This window comes from Onychomys torridus, chromosome 3 (assembly GCF_903995425.1).
Source record: "Onychomys torridus chromosome 3, mOncTor1.1, whole genome shotgun sequence".
NCBI lineage: Eukaryota > Metazoa > Chordata > Mammalia > Rodentia > Cricetidae > Onychomys > Onychomys torridus.
Window position 1 is genome coordinate 138,688,821 of NC_050445.1, and position 21,614 is coordinate 138,710,434.

Here is a 21,614-nt window from a genome sequence, read left to right on the forward strand (position 1 = left end):
TTCCGGATGCGCTTTTACTATGCGCGAAGTTCGGGTCCGCCTGAGCAAAGGGGGAGGGTTCAGGAGGGAGCGCACTTCCGGTGCCCTTTCTGCCGCGCGTACCGCGGCCCCCGATCCTCGTGTGCAGGGCGAGGTCTGTAAACTGGAGTGGGGTAGAGGCTGGCGGGCACCCCCTCCTGACCACCGGTGCCGCCGCCTTCAGGAGGATCAGACATGGCCCAGAACTTAAAGGACTTAGCGGGACGCCTGCCCGCCGGGCCTCGGGGCATGGGCACGGCGCTGAAGCTGCTGCTGGGGGCCGGGGCCGTGGCCTACGGCGTCCGCGAGTCCGTGTTCACGGGTGAGCAACCTCCTTCCGCTGGCAGGTCCCCAGCCCCACCGGCCTGCCTCCCCGAGGTGTCCGCGCCTACCTGCTCCCCCATCCCCGTCCCACCTGCACCGACCGATACTTTGATCGGCGGTCTGCTGATTGGTCCCCCCTCTCTCCACAGTGGAAGGTGGCCATAGAGCCATCTTCTTTAACCGGATCGGCGGCGTGCAACAGGACACAATCCTGGCCGAAGGACTTCACTTTAGGTAATGGCGGGTGGAGCGAACGGGCCCTGACCCTTCACCCTTGACGGCTGTAGCCAGACTTACAGCAGGATTCGGTGCTGCTTTCTCCCTTCCTCACCCCTGCTCCTAGGACGCTAGGTGCTCCGAAACTCCAGCAGTGCATAGAGGGCTGTTCTCCAAAGGGAAAAGAGAGTCTCCTTGTCTGTGGTCGTGGGGAGGAGCAGGCCCAAAGACGAGTGGTGAAGGGAAACTGGTCAAAATCAGGGAAACTGCAGCTTCCCAATTCCTGTCCCTGACCTCTCCTCTCCAGGATCCCCTGGTTCCAGTACCCCATCATCTATGACATTCGGGCCAGACCCCGAAAAATCTCCTCCCCCACAGGTTCCAAAGGTAAGTATGGGCGATTGGGAGCTGCATGGCATGTGGGGACACAAGTAAACACAAAGTGAGCCTGGCAAGGCCGCCAGAAATGGCAGTGTTTCTAAGACCTTGGTGTCTGCGCCGTCTAAAGAGCACACCTCGTGGCTTAAAACAGTATGTACCAGCACTTGGAGTGCTTGCACGTTTGAACGTTACTTTGTGCCTAGCGAAAACTGAGTCAGAGAGCTGCCTGTCTTTGTGATCTTCCTCGCCCCCCAGATCCAAGCCTTTTTAAGGCCCTTTACTGTTGGCTTGTTGATTACATCTGCAGTACACCTTGCTCTGGAGAAACTGTCCCCACTCTTCACTAGCCGTTTCCTTGTAGACCAATCTTAGAAGCCCTGCCTTTGAGATTCCCCCGGCCCCCGCCTCATTCACATGTACACACCAGAGGCAAGTAGCCCACAGTGATGTGCTTCCTTGTGCTGTTTTGGGTGTGTGTTGTTTATTCATTCACTAAGCCATAGGCCTTGGAAATAAAAAAAAAATGGACAATTCTGGTTCTCAAGTCCTTAGAGTCTGGGGGGAGACCCATAGTTGTGGTGGTGCCCAAACTTGGTTGCACCAAGTCCAATAGCAAAAAAATAGGAGTCAGCAGTACTAGTAGAAGGCCTGTAGAGAAGACAACTTCACAGTAAACAAGGGTGTCTCCCGTTGTCACATCTGCCTTGTTGACATATTGTCACTTCTCCCCCGAGGAGTGCTAGTTTGTACAGGAGTGCTAGGCATGGTGGGAGACACTCCTGGGAGAAAATGCTTGGAGGAGGGTAATTTGTTTGGCCTTAACCAGTCACTACTGGCTTCTCCCTCAGACCTGCAGATGGTGAACATTTCCCTGCGGGTGCTGTCTCGACCCAATGCCCAGGAGCTCCCCAGCATGTACCAGCGCTTAGGGCTAGACTATGAGGAGCGGGTACTGCCGTCCATTGTCAACGAGGTGCTCAAGAGTGTGGTGGCCAAGTTCAATGCCTCACAGCTGATTACCCAACGGGCCCAGGTCTGATTCCTCTCGATGTCTGCTTGGCAGCCTGTCTCACCTTGGTCCAGGGTCCTGGATCCTAAAAAGGGCATTTTGTAGAAATAGAAGGATATGAGCAGGCGGGTGGAGCTGTAGTTCAGTTGGTGAGTGCTTGCCTAGCACACACAAGCCCTAGGTTTAATCCTAAGCATTATTTAAACCAGGTGTGGCACGTGTTTGTAATCCCAGCACTCCAGAGGTAGCAGCAAGAGGATCCGACGTTTAGGGTTATCCTTGGCTGCATAGCCAGTTTGACGTGGGAAAGCTGTACCGATTGTCACTCTGGGAAATAAGGAGAAACAACTGCAGAACCTGATACCAGTCAGTGTTAAGAAGGAAGCATAGAAAATAATTCGATATGGTCTTACCCACATCTCTGAAGCCGTTCTTTCCTGGCTTGGCAGGAAGCTAAGCAGATATATGTTGCATGGGAAAGAGGGAGGTGAGGAGTCGGTGTGGCGTGGGGCGGTGGCTGAGCCAGGTTCTTTCTATCAGTGTCTGAGGACCTAAGTGGTGGGTGTGCTGCCCATGCTCAGGAGCTCTGGTGTCCAGATGGTCACAGCAATACTACCTTCCTTCCAGTTCTCTAACCCCCTCACCCCACCCCGCCCTCCCCCTCTCCACCCTTGCCCCCAGGTGTCCCTGTTGATCCGGAGAGAGCTGACGGAGCGTGCCAAGGACTTCAGCCTCATTCTGGACGATGTGGCTATCACCGAGCTGAGCTTTAGCCGAGAGTACACAGCTGCTGTAGAAGCCAAACAAGTGGGTGAGTCCCCGGGGAGTGGATCAGTGGGCTTCGGGGCTGGAGGAGGGGCTGCATGTGCTTAAATTCTTACCGCCCCGCAGCCCAGCAAGAAGCCCAGCGGGCCCAGTTTTTGGTGGAAAAAGCCAAGCAGGAACAACGGCAGAAGATCGTGCAGGCCGAGGGGGAGGCCGAGGCTGCCAAGATGATATCCTTCTGTTGCAGAGAGCTTGGCCGGTCCCTGGGACGCCCTGTTTCCACCCTCCCTCGTGGGCTGATTGATGAGACTAAGGCGAATGTGACTGCCTACTGACCCTTGGCTTCTAGGGGTGGGGAGGGTGACTGGTGAGATCTGAAATCTTGGTGGGGGTACCTGAGGCATGACTCCCCGCTGTAAGGCCAGATCAAGAGCACCGCTGGCCTTGCCTTCACATCTGCTGCTGCCACAGTCCTTGGCAGCATCCTGCAGGGAGGCCCACAGGGGTAGCCAAAGTGTGAGTAGCCATGTGAGCACAACCTTGAATCTGACAGCCCAGAGGACTCTGAGGAGGCGAGGGAGATGGGTGTTGCGTTAGACATCATAGCCTGGCCTAGATGAACCCTTAACCCTGTCTGCTTACCTTGGAGAAGCACTGAGCAAAAATCCCGGCTATATCAAGCTCCGAAAAATCCGGGCCGCCCAGAACATCTCTAAGACGGTGAGAGGAAGGAAGGCCTCACTCTCCCGGGGCTGCCCATTGAGATGGAGACTATTCAGTTACATGCGAGCGCGCGCGCGTGCACACACACACACACAGTCGCACAGTAGGATTACAACCTGACTTGAGTCTGTACTTGAGCAACTCCCTTGGGGACCCTTCCTCCCCCACAGTGACTCTCCCGGGCTTTGTGTTTGTGGCTGTTACAGAAGTGTGACAGACACCAAGGCTTCTCACTGCTTGGATCTTTGCACTAGAGCAGGGGCCTCTTGTTCACTACTGTGTCTTCCACCGGGTGGGCCACTGAGTCACAGGGATGAGACTTGAGGCCTCCCTCTCCTAACACAGACATGGTTCCCTGTCCTGTAGATCGCCACGTCACAGAACCGCATCTATCTAACAGCTGACAACCTTGTGCTGAATCTCCAGGACGAAAGCTTTACTCGGTAAGAGATGCCGTGTGCATCTACATTTGGTCCTCGGGCCCCAGAATCCATTACAACAGTCATGGGGCCCTTGACAGTTCCTCTGAGAACACCAGTCAGAAAAGTGGGTGTGTCTGTCTGGTTGGCAGTTCCTGTGTTAGATCCTAGATCCTCTAGGGCTGCTGACTTTATGAAACAAATTGGGATTTCTTGTGTAAAAGGCACTTTATTTATAAATATTTAAGTGAAGAGTGATAAGCGACGATGCTCCGTGTTCTTGAGAGCCTGGATGCTGCTTCCCTGGTAATTAAGTGTCAGGACGGCAGGAATAGTGACCAGAAGGGCAGTCGTCACTGGGGTGGGGAGAGAAGCCTAGAGCAGCTGGAGCCTGAAGCTGACTAATCATATTTATCTTTTTCTGTTTTCTGTTGACTCCGTGCCGTGCTGGCTGCAGGGGAAGGTAAGTGATTGCATCCTTGCTGTACAGTCCTGGGGGGGGCCACCTGCTCCCTGGACCTGTCTCTATACCTCACCCCCCCACAATCAGACCTTCATTTGGGAAGAGGAGATAGTTTGCACATGTATGTCCCCCATAATCATAATATGAACGTTTTCCCTTTGTTCTGCATACAGTGACAGCCTCATTAAGGCTAAGAAGTGAGTTGTGGACCTCAAGAGCTCCGCCAGCAGAGGAGTGGGTGCATTTCTCATCCAGTTTTGAGGAGCCGGCTAGGGAGGTCAAGCACACCCCACCCTGACCCAAGCATCATGTGATGGATTCCTCTGTACTTGTCCTCTTGGATTAAGGAAGACTGAAGACCAACCCTTTCAGAGGACTTTCTTCCTCCTTGTATTGGCCTGAGGGAGGGGGGACAGTGTGATTCTCAGTGACTTCCTCCGGTGTTGTCCCTTCCCCTGAGTGGGGGAGATAACCACCATCCCAGAAGTTCTCAATAAAATTTTTATTAAACTGAAGCCAGCCAAGGTTTTGCATCTGAGTGGGTTAGACAGGCTGCACTCTGGTCTCTGCCAGCAGATGGCACACGCAGTCTGGCCTGTGGAGTTCCGGCTTCGCTCTGCTAGGTCCTCAGAGCCTACTGGCTCCAAAACAGGCCTCAGCCAGAGGCCCAACTAAACCCTTCACCGCGCCCTTCGTGTCTACCAAATGATCCAGCTGGTTTAATAACCTCTCTTTTAAAGCTGGAGCAGCTGTGGCTTTGCTGAGCCAAACTAAAAATTTGATGACCCCAACGGGAGCTGCTTCCTTGGTTACCGGCTTCTGCGTAGCTATGGGAGATCATGTGTGTTCCTCCTGAGGGCCTCTGTGTTCCAAAGCCCAGTGGACTAGTGCCTGTTTCTCAGTTACCAGGTACCATGAGCTATTCGCGTGTAGGGTTATCCCCACGGAGGTGATCCCCCCCACCCCCAGCCCTGGAGCCCAACTGAACGAGGACCTAGTTTTCCACATAGTACCTCATTTTGAAGACGCTACATGTCAAGTACTGGAAAGTTAAGCCATTGCTCATACGTGTAGCTCACTAGAACCTTGCTGCCTTTTTTCCCTTCTGGGTAGACAAATATGTGAAGCCATAGAACAATGCAATAAGAGAAGGGGTGAGCCTCGAGTGGGCTGGAGGGTGCCGTAAAGCTTCGGCTCTCTGGGGTCCAGGAAGAGGGACAGGCCAGCGGGCCTGAATCAGTATCCCTTGTCTCCCACTGACACTCACGCTCCCAGGGTGAAAGGACAGCTACGGACCAAGTGTATTTCCAAATCGTGCTGCTGCTCTGAGGGCAGCCATTTTGTCTCTCCCATTGTTCTCCTTTGCCAAGTGACTCACACATACACACCCCATCCAGAAGGTTAAAGGTCAGGCTGTTGATCTGGTGGCCTCCATGGTCTTCAAGGCGCCAAGAAGGTCACTGCTGAGGGAACTGACCCGGGGGCCATCTTTACCAGACAGTGTTAGGAGCTTCATACTCCAATCACCCAACACTGTGCTGGAAGATGGACCCAGAGCCGGCCAACAGAAAACCAGACCTCAGCTGATGGACTGCTGGAGCGAAGCCGCTGCTGGCTGGCTGGCTGGCTGGCTTGGGGCCTCTGGAGTGCGGAGACAATCCCAAGGCCGAAGTCGGCTTCAGGTAGGATCTGGATCTACCAGATGACAAATCACACCGGGTTGGAGGAGGGGCTGGGGCCATTGTGTTCCTCCAGTGGGCGAGCGGCCAACGGAGAACCGTTTCTGCAGCACCCCTAACTCGGGAGAAGGGGCTTTCAGGGTACGTGAGGGAGGAAGAAGGGCTTTGCTACCGGATGGGGGCCCGGGGCCTGAAGCAGTGGACGCCGCTGACACCGGACAGGGGCCTCCATCATTACCCGGCAGTATTAGAGACTCCCATCCAGCACCCAAACACTGCTGGGTAAGACGAAGGCCCCTACCCAACCAGTCCATCTCCAAGATCAGTCCTGGCTAAGCCCAAGCACCCCGTGGAGGAGCCACAGAGCTAGGTTCCCATCCCCCACCTCCGCGTCATTTGGGACACTTCCGGGTGAGCCTTGCTGCCCAAACCAGGCGTACCCTGAGTTGCCCATCACTGAAGCCAAAACCAGCTTCAGCAGCCCCCCTTAGCCCTCTGCTGTCCGCCTGAGAGCCAGTCCCCTACCACTCCACCGCCCGTCGCTGCCCCCAACACGCACCACTTCCCTGCGCTCTACAGTTGCCAGCGCGGCCCCAGGGCCCGGTCGGTGATCGGTGGCCTTTACCTGGCGCCAGACCCGCCTGATCCCCGCAGTGGTGCAGAAGACAGGAAGGGGTATCAAGGCCCCGGATTCAAGCGCCTACAGCCAGCCTGGCCTCCGCTCTTCCTCTTCCTTCTTCACCTGCCTGGCAGCTCTGGCGCCTCACCTGGGCCCCGCCCGCCTGCTGCCCTGCGCACAGGTGTGTCCTCCTGCCATAGGCTGCCCGCCTTCCGCCTTAACTCCTTCCCTCCCAGCACCAGCCCTGGGCACCTCCTCTTGAGGCCTGGCCACCCTGCCAGGCCTCCCGCCCTTTCTGGCGGCCTTTCTTCTCCTGCCTAGTCTTCCCCTGATTCTAGAGGAGTAAAGGGAGAGGCCATCTTTGGATCCCCTTCCAGCGGCTCCTTCCCCAAGCTAAAAGCCCTCTCCTCCGAGGCCGCCAAGCCTGCCCTCGGGCCGAGTCAGAAGATCCTCCCTGAGGTCAGTGTGGGGTCAGCTCGGCAGGCATTGGTCTGTGTCCCTGTCCAGTGCTAAGCCGGAGTTGGACAACCCGTTGAGAACTGGGAAGGACGGAAGCCCCACCGTACCTGTGGATCCCCCTAGCCTCAGAGCGCCCCTCCGGATCTTTGGTTTTACCCTGATGTTGGAGTGTCTGTCCCCGCCAAAAGGCCCAGCCCCCACCTAGTGAGGAAGGCCAGGACCTGCTCTAGCCCTACATTTGCTACACCCTTGAGGGGTGATGCTTACAACCTACCCCTCAGCAGAGCAACCTCTTCTCAGTTGGCCCTCGAAGAATGAGTCCAGGGCAGTGAGAAGGATAGGACCTGCCTTTCTTCTGCGTGCTTCTGTGTTGCTGGGAGAGGGGCCCTGCGGCACACAGGTGATGGCCCCACCCATGCACCCCCTGGAGGGCCATCGCTCCAGGGAGCTATCATGTTCAATCCCAGAGCTGGCCCTCGTCCCTCCTCTTTGTTCTCCAGACTTTCCCGTTGTAATTATTTGTGTGGACTAATTCTGCCTTGGTCTCCCAGACATCTCCTAAATCCCTGTAAGCTAAGCTAACTTGTCACCCTCAACTGCTCCCAGCACTACCCTAGGACCCTGACACAGCAGGACCGTCAGGCCGATGTGGGAGCCAGCACTTCCCACAAGGTATGGCCGGCACACTCAACTGACCAGGAGATTCAAGTTGTATATAAAGATCCCGACTCCAGACAAAAGGAAAGGAAGGGACAAAATAATCAAGTGCTCTTCAGTGTCCAGGAAGGTGAGGGCTCCAGCCATGGGATGCCCCCATGTGCTCAGGGGCGGCTAGGCTAGCTCAGTCCCTCCTAAAAATCTTCCTAGTTGTTGGAGCTAGCAATCAACAGCTGGTTGTGTGGAGAATCTTTCTAGGGCGGAACCTGCTGAGTCTGCAGGGAATGAGGGCATGGACTCCCAAGGCCAGTAGTCCTGTAGCCTTGAGCAAGTTAACCTGATCTCCCTGTGCCTGTTTTCCCCACTGTAAAATAAGGATAATAAAGGTACCCAGACTGAGAGCTACTGAGAGGAGGCTCTGAGCTTTGCCCCAGTACCACAAAATAAATAAAGAAACAAGGCAGAAACTAAAGTACCTAAAATGAGTGAGTCCTATAGTCTCTTACGTAGAGCCTGAACCTGTTGCCAGTGTGCAATGCAGTAGTGGCCATTGTTACTGGCACTCACTGTCTCAATGTCTTCGCTAGGAAGCCAAGGAGGGCAGTTGAGTCAGGATCACCCTCTGCTGTAAGAAGGCTGCAGCACTTGCCAAGCACATGGGAGACCTAGGTTCCATCCCCAGCAAGAATGAGAGAGGGAGAACACAGAGCACTCTAAGCCCTAGAAATGCCACAGGCATCTAGCTGTGTGAAGCGGCATCCAGAACCGGGTCGGATGAAGCAGCAGAACCGGGTCAGATATGAGACCCACAGGTTGTGCTTTTCTGCCGTCCCACATGACACCCCAGGACAGCCCATCCTGCCCCGAGTCCCTGGATACATGGGGCACACAGAATCAGAGGCAAGACACAGTGATGCGGGACTTTATTTACAAGAATAGAAGTCTGCTTTGCCTGGGGGCTTGCTGGGCTATGTACAGGTTCAGAGGACCACAGCCATTTAAATTACAAGAGGATGGCAGTGGTCCTAGGGTCCGGTGTGAGCCAGAGGTCTTGATCTGTCCAGGGGAGGCCTCTGCAGGGACTAAGGCTGACGCTGCAAAAAGAGGAAGTGGGTGAGAGGGTATCTGGGGCCCGGGCAGGGGACACAAGAAGATCGAGGGACACCTTGGCAGGGCAGAGTGAGACTGTGACCACCCCATGCATGTCAGAGCTGGAGTGGAGGAAACGGGGGTAGGGAGAGAAGAGACCATGCAGAAGGGGCCTCACCGTGGCCACCTGCAGACGAATGCCCAGCTCACTTCCTCTTGACGGAACCTTTGCTCTTCTCCTTGTCTGCTGACCTCTGCTTCTTCACTTTCTCTTCCTTCTTGTTCTTGCTATGCACGTTTTCATACACCTCCTCCTTGTGTCTGGGCAGGGGGTGGTGAGAAGACATCTGGAGACTGTGCAGACCCTTACTAGCAGCCCTCCAGACTCACTAAGTGAATCCAGGAAAGCAAGATAACCTGCTCACTGTCCATTCACTAGACCCAAAGCTCCCAGGAACAGAGACCACTCACTCATGAGTCCACAGCTGGTCCATGGCACAGACCCACATAGTCACAGTGGGCACTTCAGAAAAAAACTTAGGAACATAGGTAGTAGGAAGGTTGACCTTGAACCAGGGTCTCTTCAACCTCCACACTAGTCCACTCCAGAAAGGTCAGTTAAGGCTGGGCAGGAGAAGGGAGAAGATGTTGGGAGGGCAAGCGGGACCACTCACTTGGAGGAGGTACGGGAGGCCTTGGCGTGGGCACTCCTCATAGCAGGAGGGTAGGTGATATTCCCATACTCCGACTCCTGGCCCTTCCGGGACTGTGGGCAAAGGTGTGGTGGGAGGATGGTGGTACCAGCAGGACTGGGTGATGCCCACTCTCCCCTACCACCCATCAGCCCCACTCTGGACACACTTGTATGATCTCCAGTTTCTTCTTGGTTGTTTCAATGAACTGGGCAATGGCCACATAAATGAACTTGTACTGTGCCTCCGTCTGCACCATGCCAGAGCGCTGTGCCCGTACCATCTGGATGGTCTTCTGAATGTCAATGTCACAGTCTAGCCCTGGACAAGGGTGGTAGTGGGACTTCAGGGTAGGCAAAGACCAAGGCTAAGTGACTGCCTGACCCTCTTCCACACCCCCCACCCCGTTCCCCAGGAGCCCTCACCCTTGGTGGAGATGCTCTCCATGAGCATGTCAATGACGATGATGGTGCCTGTTCGGCCGATGCCAGCACTGCGGAGAGAAGGCACCACCATCAGAGGCCCAGCCCAGGAAATGGGGAGTCCAGGGGTTAACCCCAGCACTAGGCAAGGCGTGAAGAACATAAGGCTCCAGCCACAAGGGTTAGTAATGTGTACAGGTCATTAGACCAGCAGAGCGGGTGTATGCCCACCTCTGCACCCATCCTTCTGCCCCAGTCACAGGCTGGACACAAGCAGGTAGGTACCTGTTTGGGGGTACAGATACCATTTCTCTCCTTCCCAGCATTTGTTCCCCACTTCCTGCTCCCACTCCTCCCAAGTGATGGCTATCCTCATCCCTTGGAGAAACAACTCCACACCCTGCTATTGTCCGGCCTGCTCCTGGGGCAACTGAGGCTTCCCCCATTCCAACCTTCAAGGGTGACATTTGAGCTGGGCTGTGGTGGCGCACGCCTTTAATCCCAGCACTCAGGAGGCAGAGCCAGGCGGATGTTTGTGAGTTCAAAGCCAACCTGGCCTACAGAGCTAGTTCCAGGACAGCCAAGGCTACACAGAGAAACCCTGTCTCAAAAAGCTAAAAAAAAAAAAAAAAAAAAGTTAAATATAGTTTGGAGCCAGGCATATGGTGGCACATGATTTTAATCCCTGCACTCAGGAGACCAGCCTGGTCTACATAGAAAGACACACACACACACACACACACACACACACACACACACACACACAAAAGTTACATTTGGGATGGGTGTGATGGTTCAGTAACTATCATGCAAGCAAGCATGAGAACCTGATATCAAATCTCCAGTGCACACCAAAAGGCCAGGTAGAGTGGTCATATAACCATTACCAGGAGGTTAGGTTAGCTCATTGGCCAGTCAACCTAACTGAAGTGATAAGCTCCAGGTTCAGTGAGAGACTCTGTCTCAAAAAATAAGATGGAGAGCCTGGTGTGTTAATGCTAGTACTCAGGAGACAGACAGGAATGGACCTCTGTGAATTCCAGGCCAGCCTGGTCTACCTGGCAAGTTCCAGGCCACCAAGTCACATAAAGTGAAACACATGCACACGCACACGCATGCACTTATACATATAAATGTATGGTAGAGAGCCATAAAAACACTATGACCTCTGGCCTCCACACATATGCACACACCACACACACACAAATGGTTACATTTTGCTTAGGGTGTGCCTCAGTGGTAAAGCATGTGTTTAGCATGCTTAAGGCCCTGGGGCTCCATCCCAGCACCACACACACACACACACACACACACACACACACACACACACACACACAGAGAGAGAGAGAGAGAGAGGCATTTGGCCTTTCTCTCTGTGGAACTTCATCTCTTTTTTTCCGACATAGCAAAAGGTAAGGGCTGGCCCAGGACACACGCAGTGAGAAAGTGCAGGAACAGGCCTCCCTTTTCCTATGCCCGCCACCCCCCAGACCCCCACCTTCCCCCCTGAGCACACAGATGATTCAGACCCCAGACCTGCCTACAGCCCAATCCATGCGGCCGGTACCATAAGTTGAGCTGTCTAATTTCAAACACAGATTGTCAAAAATAACCCCCCATACCACTTCCTTCCTGTAATTTCTAAATAAAGGCCATGGGGATTTCAAGAAGTGTGTGCATGGGGGAGGGGTAGCAGAGAGGTAGTTCTTGGGGATGAACTGTCCCCAAGTTGCAGAGCTTGGCCCCCAAGACAGTATGAGGGTACCCCCAGCCCAGTTGCAGGACAGTTGTTAGTGGGGGAAAGAGGAATTCTGAAGCTTCCACAGGTCTGAGGTTACAGGGACAAAGGAGGAAGAAGACAAAACTAGTTCCTGTTTCCCCATCAATGGTGCACACACACACACACACACACACACACACACACATATACACAGATACACACACACACACACAGATATATACACACACACAGATACACACACACACACAGATATACACAGACACACAGATACACACACACACAGATACACACAGACACACAGATATACACAGACACAGATACACACACACAGATATACACAGACACAGAGATACACACACACACACAGATATACATAGACACACACACACACAGATATACACAGACACACAGATACACACACACACAGATACACACACACACACACAGATATACACAGACACACAGATACATACATACATACATACACAGAAACAGACACACACACACACACACACACACACACACATATATATATATACACACACACCTAGAAACACACAGATATACACACACAGGCATACATACACACACAAATACACACACACACACACACAGATATACACATACACACAGAAACATACACACAGAAAGGTTTTTTTTTTTTTAAAGACAAGGTCTTATGCCCAGTGTGGTGGCGCATGCCTTTAATCAAAGCACTTGGGAGGCAGGGCCAGGCAGATCCCTATGAGTTCGAGGCCAGCCTGGTCTACAGAGTGAGTTCCAGGACAGCCAGGGCTACACAGAGAAACTCTGTCAAGAAAGAAAGAAAGGAGGGAGAGAGGGAGGGAGGGAAGGAAGGAAGGAAGGAGGGAGGGAGGGAGGGAGGGAGGAAAGAAGAAAGGAAGGAAGGATAGATGGCCGAGAACTCATGATCCCCCTGCCTCAGTCTCCCAACAGCTAGACTATAGGTGTTTATACCATCGAGCCCGGCAATGAGCAGAGGAAGAAGAAACCCAAGAGTCAGGGAAGTTAAGTCACTTGCCCAAGATCACACAGCTGGTGATCAGCAAGGGGCCTCTGTCCAAGATCCCTTACCCACTGAACCCCACCAGCCAAGGCACGGCCACCTGGGGATGCTCATTTGTAAGACCTCCATCCCCACACTGACCTCTCTGCCAACTTCCTCTCCCCTAGCCACAGAGCCATAAATGGCAAAAGGAGCTGGCTGAATAGGACTAAGAAAGAAAGCAGAGGGGCCAGATCCGGACCCTTCTGGACTCTTCCAGACCCTCCGGCCAGTCTCCCCTGCTAACTGCTGGCGACCAGGCCAGCTGCAGCGCCTTTCTCTGGATCTGGCAGGGGGGACTCGGTGGCTTCACTAGCGAGGCCTCTGAGGAAGGCACACCAGGCCAAGGGCCAACAATGAGGCTGCTTCAAGCCAGGTCCACCCACAACCAGGTCTGCCCACAGACCTGGAGTAGTGAGGGGCCCAGGAGAAGCTGGGGGTCGGGGAAGGCGTTGAGCAAGTCCCCGTCCATGTTGCTGACAGCAGTGCTCACTGTCAGAGACTGTCATTTTAACTGTATGTGTGTGGGTGTTTTGCCTGCATGTATGGCTACACCATGTGCATGCAGTGCCCTTGTAGGTTATACGAAGGTGTTGAACCCCCCGGGACTGGAGTTATAGAAGGTTATATACATCACTCTGTAGGAGCTGGGAATCAAACCAGGTCCTCTGAGCCATCTCTGTAGCCCCCAGGGGCTGTTTTTTTTACACTCCCTCCGTGTTAGCCTCTCACCTGCAATGCACAATGATGGGCCCTGCGTGAGGCAAAAGTTCCTGTTGATGGTTGATCTGGTCCAGGAAGCTGAGGACACCCCCAGGCTCGCTGGGGACCCCATGGTCAGGCCAGCTCAGGTACTGGTAGTGCCATATCTCCCGAACCAGGTCCCCCTAGGCCAAGGACACAGTCAGTGCCTGCTGCTTCCACACCATGTCCTTGTCCCTTCCACCCAGACTAGGGCACCAGTCAGAGGAGAGGCTCCTGGGCTGTGCAGGGGCTGGGGACACTCACATTGTCCAGTGGGGAGATCTGTAAAGTGCGGAGTTTGTATTCTGCTGTATCACGCTCTTCACGGTTGGTCACAGAGTAGAGCCCATAGACTCGCTGAGTGCCCACCTCTGGCCAGTACGGGACACATTTGTTCTGAAAAGAGAACAGGCAAGGGGTAAGCACAGAGGAGGGCACTGGGGCTTTCCGGGCCCCAGGCATAGGAAGTTGTTTTATTTACTTTGTACGTGTGTATAGGTACAAACATGGTGGGGTATAGATAAGAACATAAGAACAGTACTGGAGTCATCCCTCATCACTCTTCCGCCTTATTCATTGAGGCAGGGTGTCTCAATCAAACCCAGAGCTCACCAATATGGCAAGTCTTGCTAGCCAACTTGCTAGGGGGATCCCCTGTATCCTCCTTCCAAAACTGGAACTGTGGGTAAGCCCCTCTGCTCACCCAGAATGGACAAGAGTTTCCAAGGACCCAAACTCCAGTCCTCATGCTTTCATGGTAAATGCTTAACAACAGAGCCTTCTCCCCATCCCTGACCTGGATGTTTGTTAAAAGATGAATGAGCCCACTCAGAATCAGACCTGGGATCTGGCCTCAGGCTGATCAACCATCTAACCTTATAATCCAATCAGTGACCACTGAAGCTGTACCAATCGAGCTGTGGTTCAAACTCAAGTAAGAGGCAGAGATGCTGGACACAGTTCAACGAGAGCGCATGTGCCTAGCATGGACAAAGCCAGAAGTTCCCTCCCTAGCACTAAAGACCCAGAAGACCAAATCAGACACTATCCATGTGCTAGGACACAGGGTGATACACAGACAGGAGACACAGGCAGACAGAGCATGTCTCAGGAGCAGGAGCCCATCTCCCACAGGGCTCCCACAGGGAAGCAATGCAGGGTAGCCTCCCAGAGGTAGTAGCCGAGCACTTCAAACTGGAGTCTGTGAAGCGTGGAGGTCCAGGAGAGTCCTCTGCTAGCAAAGACAGAGCTAGCGCCGCCAGAAGCCTGACACAGCCAGACCAGCAGGAGCAAGGTGCATGACAGAGAAACGTGAGGACAGGGGGTCTTGCAGGGACAGCCCTTCAACCTAGAAGCAACTGGGAGCCACAGAAGGGTTTTCAGAGAGAGCAGCTGGATGCCATGCGCTTCTGACAGGAACACTGCCCATTGCACAAAAGAGCTGAGCAAGGGGGAGCCTGCTGGGAGGGGCTGACTGAGAGAGGTATGAGGCAGACAAGATGGGGGATGAGGAAGAAGTATAAAGAATGTTTTTCAGCCCGGTGGTGGTGGTGGTGGTGGTGGTGGTGGTGGTGGTGGTGGTGGTGGTGGCGGCGGCGGCGCACACCTGTAATCCCAGCACTAGGGAGGCAGAGGCAGGTGGAGCTCTGTGAGTTCGAGGCCAGCCTGGTCTACAAAGCGAGTTCCAGGACAGCCTCCAACGCTACAGAGAAACCCTGTCTCAAAAACACCAAAAAAAAAAAAAAAAGAATGTTTTTCCTGGGACACATTAAAGACTTCTGAGGTGCTGAGGATCGAACCCAGGGTTCCTGTACTGAGTAAATGCTCTGCCCCTGGGCTGTATCATCACCCCAGAGCATCTGGAGCTCAGGAGGGTTGGGTGTCCAGGAGTCACAGTGTACAGTAGAGACTTTATCTCAGGCTTCAGTTTCCTAACTGGCACTGGGCCTTTGTCACTGAGGTGTGTCTGTGTCTGTGTGAGTGTACATGCATGGGGACGCATGTGCCACAGCAAGCATGTGGCAGTCAGAGGGAAAGTTGCAGAAGTCAGCTCTCTCCTACCGTGTGGGGCCCAGAGATTGAACTCATGATGTCAGGCTGGGCAGCAAGCACATTCAGCCCTCTGAGCCACCTCCCAAGCCTCTGATCTTACTTGTGCATGATGGTGGACAAGGGCTGGGGAGGAAAAAGTAGGGTCAAGAAGGTGAGGCTTTGCCCTACCCGGCCTTTCTCCACCTCGCGGGTGGTCATGACAATGATTCGGGTGTTCTCCTGCCAGACCATCTGCCAGAAGTCGTTAACTGTGGCCTCCAGACAGCCCTGGCTGGCGATGTAGGTCTTAGAGTTCTCATCTGGACCTAGCAGCTGGTTCTAGATGCAAACACAGAGAGACCCATCCCGGGCCTGTGAATCCCTGGGTATAGGATGTGCCCATACCACCATCACCTCTACCCAAGATACCAGCTCCAGCTTTTCCCAGAGGCATTGTACCAATGGGTCCCAGGACACAGGGACCTCTCAGAGACCAGTGTCTGTTCCCACATGGCTCACCCGACTCACCTTGACGTAATTAGCATTGATGTAGTCAGATCCAGGGATGTTACTGTCCCGTCCCTGCAGGATGACTCGGCTGTGGTCAACTGGCATGGGCAGAGAAGAATCAGCTAGAGCCACACCCGGGGAAGACCCTTCCCAAGCTAACAGCTGTTCTTGTCTCCAAAGCCAGACTCACAGAGGATAGGACCACAGGCAGGGACAAATGTGTCTGGGGCGGGGCCGAGGCTTCATGAGCAGGAGGGTGGCAGGGCAGGGATTATTGCCTGGTAGCTGTGGGGAGGCTCTTGGAAGGTGAAGGGGCTTTCTGGGGGAGGAGAGCTCTGCTGGGCAGTGGGGAGGTGGCCCTGAGCAAAGAATGGGATGTGGTAGGAGTCTGGCAGGCAATGGGGGGCAGAGCTGTGGTGCTCACAGGGAAGAATGTTCTTGTAGCGGTTCTTGCTCTTGTTCTCCGGTCGCTGGCCTTCCAGGCGCTGGTGCAAGTTTTTTACCTCCTGCTTTTGCAGACTCTGAAATGTGAGAGAATTGAGTCCCCGCCCCAGGGCACATCCACAGGTGGAGAGATCACAGGTCAGAGCCATGTCAGAGGCAAGGTGGCCTCATCTATCCCAGCCCCACCGTCCCTGGCACACACCTCAAACTCTTCCCAGAAGCCGGCCTTGGCTGTGTCCTCTGCCTCCTGCTTCTTGTTCAGTTCCAAGACCCGGCTCTCGATGTCCGCTGCATTTACCCGAGTGGCATAGTAAGGCTGGGTGGGGGAGGGGAGGAAGTCAGTGGCTGAGAGACCTCAGAAGCCCACATCTGCAATGGCTCAGGGGGAGGGAAGCAGCTGGCCCCTCACCTGCCGCAGGTAGACAAAGGCTCCTGAGGCCTCCTCGATCCCTGCCTTCTTGAAGTGCTCCACCAGGTCTGTGAGGCTGTCAAAGGTCTCGGAGCCACCCACAGTATAGCGTCCACCCTGAAGGACACCAAGTCAGGCCACCCCTCAGGGCCAAGCCCCCCTCCTGGCACTCCCAGTCTTAAATCCAAGCCAAGAAGACCTTCCCAACAGCTCCCGATGAAGTTCTGACATGAGGCCTTCCCCCCCAGCCCAGCTGACTTACCTCACACATAACCTTGATGTGCGTGACCTTGAGTGGGGAACCTGGGCCCGCTTTGGGCTGGTCACTCAGCACAGACAGCACGAAATCTCCAGGCTGGCTGAGACTCTCCCGCACAAGGAATGTCCAGGGCTCGCCCTTGGCCTGCAGCAGTGATTCTGCTTGTCCTCCAGACATGTGACCATGGTACCACCTAGGTATATTGAAGAGATGACGGCCAGGCCCCAGAGTGAGCACTGACGGCAGTCAGGCCTGAGCTACAAGCTTTCAGATCTACCACTGCATTTAGATCCATTACTATCTCTCAAAAATGCTGAGAGGAAAAAGCTAAAGCTTAGAGCTAGAATCCTTACAGTAAGGAAACAGAGGCTAAGCATGGCACACTGGTCCTAGCCCTAGACACCTAAGGAAAAACTCCACAGAGTTCAAACCATGGAGACCGAGGCTATAGCTCAGTGGGACATGTAAGACCCCGGGTTCCATCTCCAGCACCAAAATAAAGAGAGAAAGAAGGAAGGAAAGGAGGATTGGGGGGGGGAGGGGTTCTAACAAAAACCCAGAGCCTCTTCCGATGGTTTACAATTAACAGGCAAGCAGAATATTTGGATGGGCAAAAGGAAGTGCCCCATGAAGTACAGACTCGGACTGGGGCGGGGGGGCAGTAACTGCTGATGGACACAGAAGGCAGTGGGTGCCAGAAGAGACGCAAGTCAGGCAGGACCCACGGAAAACTCCTCAGGGGTGTGGGGCGCACACTCCACAGAGAAGAGTAGTCTCAGGGCTCCAGAGAGCCAGGACGAAGTGACGGAATGGGTAGCAGGGTACAAGGGGACTCCGGGGGTCTCCGAGGCAGAAAGCAGAACTAGGGACCTTTCCGTGAAGCACCCCTTCCCAGGAGGAAACTGTAGCCCCACAATGCCTAGCCTCACAGGAAACCACGTGATGGAAAAAACACAAAACTCCTTCTGGGGAGAGAGTGAGAAGTGAGGTTGTGAGGTTTCCTCAGCTCAGGGACAGAGGGGGGGGGCAGCATTTTCCAACCGCAAGGATGGGGCGGGAAGGGGAGCGGGGCTCAGCCCTGACCCTTCTCAACTCTGCCCAGGGGACACCATAGCTCAGGGCCCTTCAGAGGCTCCTACCCCAACTCAGGCCTCCTGGGCCACCCCATCCTACCTCAGGGATAAGCCAGGGCCCCCAAGCAGTGAGGGGCTCAGCTCCTTCCCTCAGGGACAGGATGAGGAAGTCTCCATGCAAATGTGAACCGACCACAGGCAGAGAGTTCACCATTGAGGGGGCAAATGCAAATTTCCCAGAAGAGGCAGGGCAAAGAAAGACACAAGGAGTATTGGGCCATGGCTTCCACACACCCTGGGGGCAGGGATGAACCTGCGCTCTTGGAGTCACCCACAGCCCCCTCTCAGTGGTGTGGCATGCTTCCCTGCACACCAGCTCTCCCCACTCTGGCCTGGCCTGTTCCCCGGACACCCATCCTCCCCTATCACAGTGAAGACACCAGCTACAACTCTGCTACACTTCCATAGTCCGTCTCCTCTAGAAAGCAGGTCCTGGCTTGGGACAGCAACAAGGGAAGATAGGGCAAAAGGATGTGAGAGGCCAAACCACCCTGAGCACTGCAGGTAGGAGGGGAAGGAGAGACAGCATGAGGCGTCCCTCTCTTTCTGACCCCATCAGAAGAGGGAAGCCTTCAAGGGCATGTAGACCAGCCTCTTCATGTCGGCTGGAAAGGGATCTCCGAGGTGGACCACAGGGGCTCTTACCCCAATCTTTCAAGTTCTACTTTTTTTGTTTGTTTGTTTGTTTGTTTGTTTTAGTGTTTTCTTTCTTTCCTTCCTTCTTTCTTTCTTTCTTTCTTTTTTTTTTTTCCGAGACAGGGTTTCTCTGTGTAGCTCTGCCTGTCCTGGATCTCGCTCTGTAGACCAGGCTGGCCTCGAATTCACAGAGATCCACCTGCCTCTGCCTCCCGAGTGCTGGGATTACAGGCATGCGCCACCACCACCCGGCATGTTTTAGTGTTTTAAGTCAGGGTTTCATGTAGCCCAGGCTGGCCTCAAAATTACTATGTAGTTGAGGATGAACTGGAACTTCTGGTCTTCCTGCCTCTGCCTGGGATTGCAGGCATATGCCACCACACCAGGTTTATGCAATGCAGGGGTTCAAACCCAAGGCTTAATGCATGCTAGGCAAGCACTCTACCAACTGACCACAGACCTTAGGCCTCCAGTTCTAAGTTTTAATCAGTGACTTGAACAAAAATATTGAGCTAAATTTGTAGGCACGAATCTCAAAAAAGACTAAAATCTGCTGGGAAGTAGCTCAGTGACAAAGCACTGGCTCAGCATGCACAAGGTCCTGGGTTCAAGCCCCAGCAAAGAGTCTGGAGTCGGGGGCGCAGGGAGTACAAGGTTCAGAATCATTTCCACAGTAAATACATAAACACAGAACAGGCTGGTGTGACCCCAAAAGTCCACGAGAACACCCTAGTGTTATCCCACTGCCCTTTTATAGGAGTGGTCAGTCACTGTGCTGTGCAACTAAGAAGTTATGTAAGTGTAATGAGGGACATCTATCTATGTGCCTTCTCCTTGCACATGCTTTGGGGAGACCACATGAGAACAGCCAGCCCAGTTATGGGGACTATGTCTTTGCAGCACTAGTGGGGGATATCCTGGACACTGGAGCCAGGTAAGCCTGGGCCCTCTATCCCCTCTACCTGTGACCACATCAGTGACCTTGCTTCATCCAAGCTCTGCAGCCCCGTCCTCACTGTGTTGCTGAGATAAAGCCCTGATCATCGCCATAACCGTGGATCTCCAAGACCTTACTAACACGGGGACCTAAGAGGCCCAGACTGTGTTGAGCTGGGGGAAGGCAACAGAGTTCCATAGAAGGAAGAGCTTTCTAGCAATGGGGCCAACCTGATGGGAAACACCAGCCACAAGGAGTGGCCTCACTGTCACTCTCAGAACTAGGTTGCTAGGCAGCAGGAACCCTGCAGAAAGGCAAGGAGAGCCCTTCTCTTGCCTCCTGGGGGGGACAGGGGATGGGTTAGTCATGGGAGTCACCAGGTATAGAGGGAAGGGGCTCAGAGCACTGAGCTAGAACAGGGGTGGAAGATCAGGGATGAGAAACGGACTGTGAGCAGGTCACCTGGACTGGGTGCTCACCTCCTTTACACTTATCTCAAGGGAGAAGGCCAGCCTGCAATGCCCCTCACCTCTCGCTTGTGGGGTCCGAGCAGTTCAGGGGGTACTTGAGGTGGATGATGGTGCCGTCTCGGTCCTGAAGGATGCCCTGCTGCTGAGTATAATACTCTACCAGCTCCGTCAGTGTCGCAAACTTTTCCCCTCCATACAGATCATAGAAGTCCCCCGAATTCTGGATCCGAATGTGGGTCACCTGGTCATCCACCCTGCAAGGCACCAGGGAGTGAGGCCCCAGGGACAGGAGCAGAAGTAGAGTGGGCAAGGGGGCAGGCTGAGGGGCCGAATGCAAAAGCATACAGGAATGGGGTGGACACGGATAGTTATGCGGACACACTCGGGCTACAGGCAGGGACACGAGGGGAGCAATACAGCATGAGGCGGCGGCAGCATAAGCCAGGGGACCCACACTGTGAGCTGCCAAATCGCGGGACAGCCACCTACCTGACTGAGAGTGAGAAGTCACCCTGGTTCTTGCGACTGGGCCGAGCCAGGAAGCTTCCAGGGACTCCCCGGCCCTTGAGCAGGATCTCCGCATCAGGCCCACTAAGGTCCCGATGAAACCACCTGAGGTACACAGGGTGGTAAAGTAATGTCCCCTGGGCACCAGGCCACCCTTCCTTCCTACCTCCCATGGGTCCCAGGCCCCTTACCTCACCATCCTGGGGCTGTTGCTGAATTGGCTGCTGAGAATGTGGAGGGAACAGCCTGTCTGGACAGGTGGAAAACTCTCGGGCTGAGCCTCAAGCAAGGCTCTCAGAGCCCAAGCCTCCTACAACTCCAACCTGCTGTCCTGCTACGGGGCCACCTCTCTACTGGCCTGGGGCAGCCAGTAGGGCGGAGACAGGAAGGGGCGCGGCCGACCCCTTGGGGGAACTCACTTGTACTTCTCTTTTCAGAGCAAGGGAAGAGAAGCAGAAGGGTGGCAGGGTGGGGGAGGGCCCACTTCCCACAGTCTGCCATCAAAGGCAACGAGTATGTATGGCCCTGAACATTCATGACTCAAGAGATAAGGACACGTGTGTGCGCCCCTCCGCCCCTCCAGGCCAAAATTGACACGTGTGAATGCTCATGGTCACTAGGTCGGCTCTTCCTCCTCCACCAGATGCTTCTACTCAGTATTCTTTGGCACAATCTAATAATGATGGTGCACACTGACACTGTCATTTAATGGAGTGTTGCCACATGCCAGACTCATTGCTACAATGTCATTTACATGCCTCCTGTGGGCTACACCTCACCACCTCACCACCT

At 54.3% G+C, this 21,614-nt stretch overlaps 2 protein-coding genes and 1 non-coding gene across 3 annotated transcripts; 2 read left to right on the forward strand and 1 right to left on the reverse strand.

Moving 5' to 3' along the window:
* The first annotated feature begins 36 nt into the window (after nucleotides 1–36).
* Phb2 (prohibitin 2) lies at nucleotides 37–4,833 on the forward strand. The gene is made up of 10 exons (XM_036180566.1): nucleotides 37–340; nucleotides 492–576; nucleotides 866–945; nucleotides 1,788–1,972; nucleotides 2,630–2,759; nucleotides 2,840–2,943; nucleotides 3,356–3,433; nucleotides 3,803–3,879; nucleotides 4,313–4,318; nucleotides 4,492–4,833. The coding sequence occupies exons 1-10, from the start codon at nucleotides 214–216 to the stop codon at nucleotides 4,517–4,519; spliced, it is 900 nt and encodes a 299-aa protein (XP_036036459.1). The 5' UTR covers nucleotides 37–213; the 3' UTR covers nucleotides 4,520–4,833.
* On the forward strand, nucleotides 3,010–3,265 carry LOC118580981. Its single transcript, XR_004944629.1, has one exon. It is a non-coding gene; the product is annotated as a small nucleolar RNA U89 (small nucleolar RNA).
* Nucleotides 4,834–8,639: 3,806 nt separating the features above from the next.
* Nucleotides 8,640–21,383, reverse strand: Ptpn6 (protein tyrosine phosphatase non-receptor type 6). Its single transcript, XM_036182930.1, has 16 exons — nucleotides 21,014–21,383; nucleotides 20,805–20,927; nucleotides 20,375–20,569; nucleotides 17,143–17,332; nucleotides 16,881–16,997; nucleotides 16,674–16,787; nucleotides 16,452–16,548; nucleotides 16,046–16,125; nucleotides 15,707–15,856; nucleotides 13,751–13,882; nucleotides 13,475–13,629; nucleotides 9,939–10,006; nucleotides 9,683–9,834; nucleotides 9,496–9,587; nucleotides 9,000–9,142; nucleotides 8,640–8,826 (listed from the first exon to the last, which is right to left on the reverse strand). The coding sequence occupies exons 1-15, from the start codon at nucleotides 21,019–21,021 to the stop codon at nucleotides 9,028–9,030; spliced, it is 1,788 nt and encodes a 595-aa protein (XP_036038823.1). The 5' UTR covers nucleotides 21,022–21,383; the 3' UTR covers nucleotides 8,640–8,826; nucleotides 9,000–9,027.
* Between the last annotated feature and the right edge of the window lie 231 nt (nucleotides 21,384–21,614).